This window comes from Tinamus guttatus, unplaced genomic scaffold, assembly GCF_059628265.1.
Source record: "Tinamus guttatus ecotype Peru unplaced genomic scaffold, ASM5962826v1 Tinamus_guttatus_pri_ptg000038l, whole genome shotgun sequence".
Taxonomy (NCBI): Eukaryota; Metazoa; Chordata; class Aves; order Tinamiformes; family Tinamidae; genus Tinamus; species Tinamus guttatus.
Window position 1 is genome coordinate 316186 of NW_028288572.1, and position 8824 is coordinate 325009.

At 55.0% G+C, this 8824-nt stretch overlaps 1 protein-coding gene across 1 annotated transcript; it reads left to right on the forward strand.

The window, feature by feature from the left end:
• Positions 1-1025: 1025 nt before the first annotated feature.
• On the forward strand, positions 1026-5617 carry PTP4A3 (protein tyrosine phosphatase 4A3). Its single transcript, XM_010221734.2, has 5 exons — positions 1026-1197; positions 1327-1419; positions 4199-4329; positions 4782-4856; positions 5497-5617. Exons 1-5 carry the CDS (start codon positions 1093-1095, stop codon positions 5612-5614), a joined length of 522 nt encoding a protein of 173 aa, XP_010220036.1. The 5' UTR covers positions 1026-1092; the 3' UTR covers positions 5615-5617.
• The last annotated feature ends 3207 nt before the right edge of the window (positions 5618-8824 follow it).

An 8824-nucleotide genomic window follows, 5' to 3' on the forward strand; every position in this document is an offset into this window, starting at 1 on the left:
CCCCGCCAGTGAAAAGCTCCTTTGCAAAGAGCTTAGTTGGCCTAAGAGCATTAGAGGTGCATTTGCTGGACCTGAGCTGTGCGGGCGGCCAAGTGGCCTGGCAGCACCCACGCAGCATCTCCTAGAACAAGGGATGGGAATATGTGAGAAAAATTATCCAAGGGGGGAACCCAGGTGTCCAGGCTCCTTCCCCTCACCGTCACATCTGACTTTCACTCTGAAGCTCGGGCTGGTAGCGACACCGTGGCGGTTGCATCCTCCATCGCGGCACGTGGGGACCCGCTCACGCCTCTCTCCTCTTTTCCTCCCCTCGCAGCCGCTGTGTCATCGCCGACGGGCCCCTGCGTTGATGGAGGGACCGTCAAGCGCCCGCCAGCAGGACCTGTGCGCCGCCACTCGGCCCCGGCGCCCGTGAGGTGGCGCGCGGCCGCCCTGCTGCCTCGCTGCCGCCCGGCCGGCGCCATCCACCATTCGAGGCTCCCGCGCATGGCTCGCGCCCGCCGGCGACCCACGCCGCCCACCGCGGCCCCCTAGGCTCCGGCCTCGCCTCGCTACTGCTTCCAAATACTCCACATATCCCGATGGGGTAACGTGACGCAGCGGGGACCCCGCAGCATCTCCCCATGCAGAGGCCTTCGTAAGCGAGGCGGCGGCACCGGCGCCACGGCGGCTGCCCTCTCCCCGGCACGCGCCGAGGCGGCCAACGCTACAGCCAAGGGATCGTTGATTTTTCTTTTTTCCCTTTTTTTAAAATTTTAATTTTTATTATTATTATTATTATTATTACCGTTATTTTTATTGTTATTGTCTGGCTTTTTAACACAGGGTCTGCCGGGGCGGGGGGGAGTTGCGGCACGGCAAGAAAGCCACCGTGCTCCCGAGAGCTGGGAATATTTGCACAACATCTGTATATTGAGTTCAATTTCATTTTTTAAGCGCTGAGCTTTTTCCTTTTTTATTATTTTTTTCCTTCTTTTTTTCTTTTTTTTTTTTTTTTCCTGAGCACGCATTTTTCCCCCTTTTTTTGTTCTTTTGCTTTCCCCCACCACCACTGTTGTTCTGCATCCGTCTCTTCCTCCTCGGCTCCCCACCATGGCCCGGATGAACCGTCCTGCGCCGGTGGAGGTCTGCTACAAAAACATGCGCTTCCTCATCACCCACAACCCCACCAACGCCACGCTCAGCACCTTCTTGGAGGTAAGGAGTGGGGAGGTTGGGCTTGCAAGAAAAATGCCACAGTATCCATAAAAACTCACTGAAATGGCTCTTTTTGGGGGAGTATGTTCACGGGGTCAAAATAACCCCTCTTCTCCTCTCCCTGCCCAGGATCTGAAGAAGTATGGGGCCACCACGGTCGTGCGGGTGTGCGAAGTGACCTACGACAAGACACCCTTGGAGAAGGACGGCATCACCGTCATGGTAGGTGGGCGGCAGGGTAGGCGCCCTTAGGTGCTGCCGGGAGGAGGACAGCAAGGAGGGTGCTGAGAACTGCCCAGGACTCAACTTGTTGCATGGCAGTGTGTCCGTGCAGAGTTCAGTGTGGGCGCAATCTCGCTTGTCTTTTTAATGTGGTCTGGGGCAAAAAAAAGGGAAAGATTCGGTGCTGGGGAGCTTGGAGGGGGTTGCTCTCTCCCTCCACCACATTCTCCATCCTAAAAAGGGACATTTTTCCAGCTGAACAGCTCGGAGAAGCACAGGAAGGAAAAACTGTCCTGTCTGGCAGGTGGGGGTCACCTCGAGAGTGTCAAATTTATGTAAAAACAGCGGTCAAGCCACTGTGCCCTTTCCATAACTGTGGGCTTCCTGCTGCTGTCGAGCTTGGCAGCCAGGAAGAGCTATTTTGAGAGCAGTGGTTGCTTCGATTACAGCTCCAGGGCCTGAAATCCAAGACAGGCATGGGAAGGTTTTGTCCGCTGCTACTGCACAGAGAGGTCCAGGGTATGGATATCACAGGGTTTGAGGTCCTCCTCCGTATCTGTCACCTTCACTGTGCTTTGAGGCTTTTTCCCCACATTTTCAAAGCATTGACACTTGCCCCACATGCTTCCCAGCCATGCCTCACTTCCCAACACTAAATCCTGATGCCGGGCTCTGCATTTCCTCTGGGGCTTTCAAACCAAGCACGAGCTGCCCACGCAGCCGAAACTGTGACTCATGCAGCTGAACTGGCAGGTGCTGCCAGCTCTGCCTGTCGGCTTTAAAGCATCCAGGGTATGAGAGCGCCTGATCCCACGTGCAAGATGCGAGTCATTCCTATGCATTATCTTATCCAGGGGGTATATAAACTGTGCTGCTTTGTTTCTCTTTTTTCCTTTTTTCTTCTCACTCTTTGGCGCTGTGCAGCTTTAGGAAAGCAAAGGGAGTGAGGAATAGGGGGAAGAATGAAGACAAGGAAGCTTTTAAGTACCGAGGCTGTATCTTTAGTGATAAGTGATGGGAGATGATGTCAGGCGTGCTCGGCACGCACAGGAGCTTGCTCATCCCTGGCGCAGGCTGTGCTCAGGGATGTGGGGCCCGCTTGCCAGCCCCGTGTGGGAGATGATGAGTAATCGGATGAAAACAGGGCGCTTCCAGCAAGCTCTGGAACTGCAGAGAGAGCCTGAACGCTGCAGAAATGCAGGTCCCGGCATTCTCTGCTGAGCTGAGCTGTTCCTGCCAGCGGGCTCGAACCTCACTTTTCCCCTGCCCAGCTGCCAAGGGAGCCTTGTCTCTGATTTCAGGATGTCTTTTGAGGTCCTGCCAGCACAGAGATCGCTCAGGGAACTTGTTGGTTTGAGGAGGCTGAAGGCAGAAATCTTGTTCTGCTCAAACTGCATTTTCCAGCCAGCCCAGATGATCCTGTCTGATGACGGGGCAGCGCTTAGAAGTGCCTTCTCAGTGGGGAGAAGTCAGAGCGCGCAGCCCGCCGCAGTTCCTAACCCTGCGAGCCCAGCACGCTTCCCCGGCGCTCAGGCCACGGTGACAGAAGTGGAGCCTCGCGTGTGGCCTTTGCAGCCGCCGATAATTATCAGAGACAGCATAATTGCAGTGAGCACGGAGGGGTGTGAGCTGTAAGTGCTTAATTGCAGTGTGCTTTGATGCCGGGTAGGATTTCAAGCAGTGATTACTGAGTCTCGCCTGGCACGGGCATCCCAGCCGGGTCCCGTCTGGCACCGTTTGCTCCTTAGTACCTGCTCCTTTTTTCAGCCACTGCTTTTCTGTCTGCAAAATCTGTTGGAGCTGTTCCTTCCAGCACACTGGGAATGTCTGCAGAGCATGCTGAGATGCTGGCACCTCGCAGGGCTCTGCACGGGCGCCATCCCACCACGTCCCCATCATGTCCCCATTGTGCCAGGCTCTGCTCCTCCAGCAGCTCTTCTCCAAAATCAGGGATGAGGGCAGAAATCCCACAGGAGCAGGACTTCACAGCTGCATTACAGCGCGGGATGAGCACTTGTCATCCCCCGTGTGATTGCGAGCCCAGTAAACCAGACCCTGGTGACCTGTGTCCTCGGCTAAACCCGTGTGTTCCCTGTGCTGGGGAAGGAGATGGTCTTGCTCCGTAGCGTGGAGTGACTCAGGCATTAGCATTCCCTAATGCTATTTTCCTACAAAGCCCCAGGCGATTGAAATTGCATTACCTGCTCAAAAAAACGGCAATAAAATAGAGCTTAGCGGCTTTTTGCAGCATCTTGTGGCGGCGATGACTTCGGCACAGCAGCTTAGTGACTCACTCCTTAAACACCAGGATTACGGCCACGTGCTTTCTGCCCGCCGGGGCTGCTTTTCGCCGCGCTGCCTTCCCCACCAAGTGTCCCCGCCGGGTCACTGGCCTCCGAAAGCCGCCTCTGTCAGGGCTCTGGCCACCCGGAGATGTAACCGGGTTCACTGAAGCTTGTTGTGCAGGAAGTTCTGTACCAAATTGGAAACTTTGCGGGCAGCTCTTTCCTTGGATGCTTTGCCCCAGGGCTCAGCTGTCAGAGCAGTGTAATTGCTGGCAAGCACAGTGCTTGGCTCGGGCCCCATCGAGCTCTTTGGAAATGGGCTTTTTTTCCCCCTTAAGAACATGTTTTTTCTTTTTTAAAGCCGATCTGCACCGAGGCAAATCACTAACTTGACTCTGTTGTATCCGCATTGCGTTCAGCAGGGCTTTTTGCCGCTTGCCTGTGGGGGTCTGGCTGACTTGCATGTGACACTCTCGTTTCTCTCCTATGCATAGGACTGGCCATTCGACGATGGAGCGCCTCCTCCGAGCAAGATCGTGGAGGACTGGCTCAACTTGCTGAAGACCAAGTTCTGCGAAGACCCCGGCTGCTGCGTGGCCGTTCACTGCGTGGCTGGCCTGGGCCGGTGAGTGAGAGCTGGGCCACCAGTGCCAGCCCCTCTCCATCCCTGCCTTTAGTATGAGCATTGCGTGCAGTGTGGCTGGAGGCAACAATGTTAGCAAGAAGAGGCCGTGATGGTGGCCAGGTGCCGCCAGTGATGGGGCTAGGATGGACACTGGACAGCATGGTGCCCGGGACATTGCCCTTGAGGTTACTGGGGACGTTTTAAGGGCTTCCCACATGGTCATAGACCTTCTCGTGTCCTTTTGGCCAACAATGGCTGTGACAGGTAGCTCCTTCCTCAGGTAAGTCCATCCACCCAGTGGTCACCAGCTCTGTTCTGTGGGTTTTATCCCCTTCAGTGCTGTAAAAAGTTACTGCTTGGGGCAGCTCTTACAGCTAAATTATAAGAAGCTGCAAAATAAAATGTTTGCATGAAACACCCCGTTACAGCTGCCGCCTTCCGTTGCTTTCCAGCGCTCCTGTCCTCGTCGCCCTGGCCTTGATTGAGAGTGGCATGAAGTACGAAGATGCCATCCAGTTCATCCGACAGTAAGTAGTGCCGCCAGGGCGGACACAGCAATGTCGCTCACCGTCAGTTATTAATCATCTCCCAGAGCATCTCAACTGGGAGATTTTCTTTGCCTCCTTGGAGCAGCAGGGTCGTTGGTGCCGGGGGTTGCTGCTCCAGGCAATGCACAAAAAAAGGAGGCGGTGGAGCTGCAGCCTTGCCGCGTCGCCCACGTTTCGCACTGATGCGACGTGACACTGCTGCCGGGGTCAGCTGCGTTCATGTCGTGTCCCCAGCTCCTCCCTGGGCTGCCTTGAGTCCTCGCCTGCCCCCGCCGTGAACTGCATCAAGGAATCAGGCTGTCTGCAGCCAGCCTGGTTTTTCACTCCCTCCCCTTCTTTGAGGATGGAGCAGTGGCACAGACAGCGGGACTGCGTGCAGGGAGAGCTTTGGTGGGAGCAGTCTGTGCTCGGCTCAGCTTAGAGAAGAGTGAAGCTCTGCAGCGGCTCTTGCAGCCCAGCTCATGCATCCTCACTCTCCAAATCATCGGGTCGCTCCAGCTAGCAGTTCCCATGGGTTTCTGCACTGAGCTGGGCAGCATGGATGGGTTTGCAGGGGTCTTCTCCTGTGCAAGGGCAGCAGGACTCACCACAGTGGTTCCTCTCTTCTGTGTCTCTGCAGGAAGCGCCGAGGAGCCATCAACAGCAAGCAGCTCACGTACTTGGAAAAATACCGACCAAAGCAGAGACTCCGATTTAAGGACCCTCATAACCACAAGAACAAATGCTGCATCATGTAACCTCAATGACCTCTTGCCAAAATTCGTGCACAGACACACAGGCACTCGCACACATCCCCCTCAGCCGCACGCCCCTCCTTCCACCCTGCTTGTGGGCTCCGCTCCAGGCGCACGGGCAGGGTCAGGAGGGGCCTTGATGGAGCACCGCTGACATGTCCTCCGATCTGGGGCTCTCTTTTTGCCAAATTCCCCCCCGAGAAAGGCTGTCTCCACCCACCGCGGCCCCAAGGAGGGGTGGCAGCACTGCCCTTGACTCTTGGCTTTAGCAGGCAGTGAATTCACGTGGCGGTTCTTCATCACCCTCCTCCTTCCTCCTCCTCCTCCCTTTCCTCTCCCTAGGAACCAGGAGCTGAGCCCTTTGCACCAAGAGCATGTCCCTGGCATGGAGAGATGGTTTCCTCACTGCTCTCCCTGGGCATTGCGGGGCTTGATTTGGGGTGATAAATGCCCAGTCCCAGGAGTCCTGTAGGACCGTGGCCAGGGCTGTGCTATGCAAGGAGGGACCGGGCATCCTAAGGCAGCCAAACCCTCTACCCACCTCTTGGCCGCAAGTTAGGACTGTGGGTCAGAGCCATGGGATGGTGCAGTGGCATGAGGGGAGGAAGAGGATGATGCAAGGAGGACCAAAAGAGGCTTCAACAGGGTGACAGCTGATGAATCCGAGACTGAGTCCTGCCAGCATCATTCCCTGTCTCCCATTTCTCCCTACACCACTTCCCTGGACTGGACAGCCATCTGGAGCACTTGCTCCCCTGTACCCTGTAGCAGTGAAGCCAGGGTCACTGGGAAGGAGAGGGACAAGGATGGGACATGGAGGCCTCTGTCTTTGCTGGGCGAAGTGGGGCAATACTGTGTCCCCAAAGCCTGGGTTTTCTTATTTATAGCTTCCAGATGCAATGCACAATGTCGTGGCTCCTTTCGGAGTGGGCTGGGAGCCGTATGCTGCTTGTCTGGGGGATGCAGAGCCATTACAGTCCCTGGCCAGCTGCAGCTCCCACAGCACCATCTGTCCCAGCTAATCCTGGGGCCAAATGCTGCAGGGCTTTGGCTCGCCAGGGCCTGAGATAGGTCTCGTTTGGGATGGTTCGCCCAACCCTAAGGTGAAAGGAGAGCATCCCTGTCCTCTCCTCCACCTCCTGCCCGGCCCTCAGCCCCAACACCTGCATCTTGGGGTTGCGTCCAGCAGGTCTTTGTGGGACCGAGCAGTGTGTATCCTAGATTCCCATCTGGTCCCCAGGGAAGGCATGGAGAACCTCAGAGCAAACCCAGCTTCTGGCTGATGATGCCCTGCAAGTGCAGAGCATCTCTGGGTACATCCATGTCCTCCACCATTGGTATTGGGGCTTGCTGCCCGCAGGGCTGGAGCTCTAGTTCTCCCGGGGATGTGTTTTTGGGGAATTTGCACCCAGCAAGAGCCCATCATTGAATTTGCACCTGCCTTTCCCTCCCCCATGGTATCAGTAACACAGCGTGTTGCTCTGTCAGCGCCCGCCACCCCCGAGCCCCCCGGGTTGTGCTCTGGGGGGGGATGCAGAGCAGCGCCTGAGCCAGAACATGAAATGTCTCTCCACCTTCTGCCTTTGAATGCTTTCAGCAGCTGGAGCGGTGAGCACGTAGGGGGTTTGGGAGAGGTTTATCTTCTGATGAGGGTGAGAAGAAATTTGCTAATTAAAGGAAACAAAGAAAAAAAAACTATTTGTCTTCCACATGTCCTCTGGCTTTTCTTTCTCCCATCTGTGTAGGGAATCCAGTGGACAGGCAGCAGGGACCTCCAGAAGGGAAGGGGAGAGATGACCCACTAGACAGAGTGCAAGGTTGAAACAGGCTTGCAGGTGGGATCAGGGCATGCTCAGGAGCCAAAGGATGCTCTGGGAATCCTGTGGACTCCCCCATCATTCACCCCTCATTGCAGAGGATCACAAGCACTGGGGCATGCAGAAGGCGAGGGGATAGTCCTCAAGCGTCTTGTGGGTTTGGGCTGCCCACATTGAGGTGCCTTCACTAGTGGGTCACTCCATCAAGTTTGTGTGCCTTCAGGAGTGCCGGGCACTTGGAAACACTGGCTTCAGAGGATTCATGGGATCTGCCAGGAAGGCTGGGTAGATCCCATTGGTAAAGAAGTCAGCAATGTGAGGGTCTTCGTTGGTTGGGAAGGGGCTGATCCTGTACAGCACTGCGAGTGGGAGCACAGCGGTCACACTGGGCGCATCACCATCCCCCTCCTGCTGCTAAAAGAGATGCTCTAGGTGCTGCTCCATCTCCAACAGTGGTTGGAGATCACTCAGCATTGCCAAAGGGAGAGCGCCAGCCAGGGAAACCTAGTGTATCTCATGTGCTCCCTGGTCATTAGAAGCAGTACCTTGACTTGCAGAGGGTTTGAAGCTGCTGGCGGTGAGAACCATTGCTTTGTATGCCTAGAAATCTCTGCTTGAGAGCAAACTGGCCTCTCAGCATATGAAAAAGGAATGGGCAGTAAATGGGCAGCAGGATCCTGGGGTAATGCAGATGAAGCTAATGTCCCCCCGGAATGTTGATACACTTTCATTCCTGATGTTCCTTCCCTGTCATGTCCTCTTTTCCTTCCACCTGGCTCAGCTTCATGAGCAACCCTGTGATTTCAGTCCCATGAGGGAGCTGTATTTGCAGGGGCTCATTGCAGCCCTTCTTGCATATGGAATTTGAACCTGCTCCAAGGATGGGGTGGGAAGGCCATGAGTCTCACATCTTCTGTAATTCCCCCAACAAGCCTGTAAAGAGCCTCATGCAGAGGCACCCGCAGGTGGGTCTCTCAGATGAATAGCTTGTCCTCTTTTTTTTTCCAATTTAGGCTCTTGAGTACTTGGATTTTGTTGATATGGACTTGAGTTCCTACCTCTGAGGGGCCAACTTTGCAGGGTTTGAGCCCAGAAACTATTAGAGGAAACACAAAAAGCTGCATTAGGTTTTTCGTTCGTTTGCTTGTTTTTTCCAACTGAGTTTTGAATTAGAAATCCCAATGAGCTCTGTTTCTTCACAAAAGTCTCAGGACAGCAGGAGAAGTAGGAGCCTGGCAGCACTGTAGACACAGAGGCCTGAGCAATCAAGGCCTTCATGTATGGGCTGGTTATCAGATCTCTGTACGTATATGTTAATCCCTATCTTGCCTCAGATGCCAAGACATGTTGAAAGGAGAGATCATTGCCTTAATAATGTGACATACCCGTCGATTCA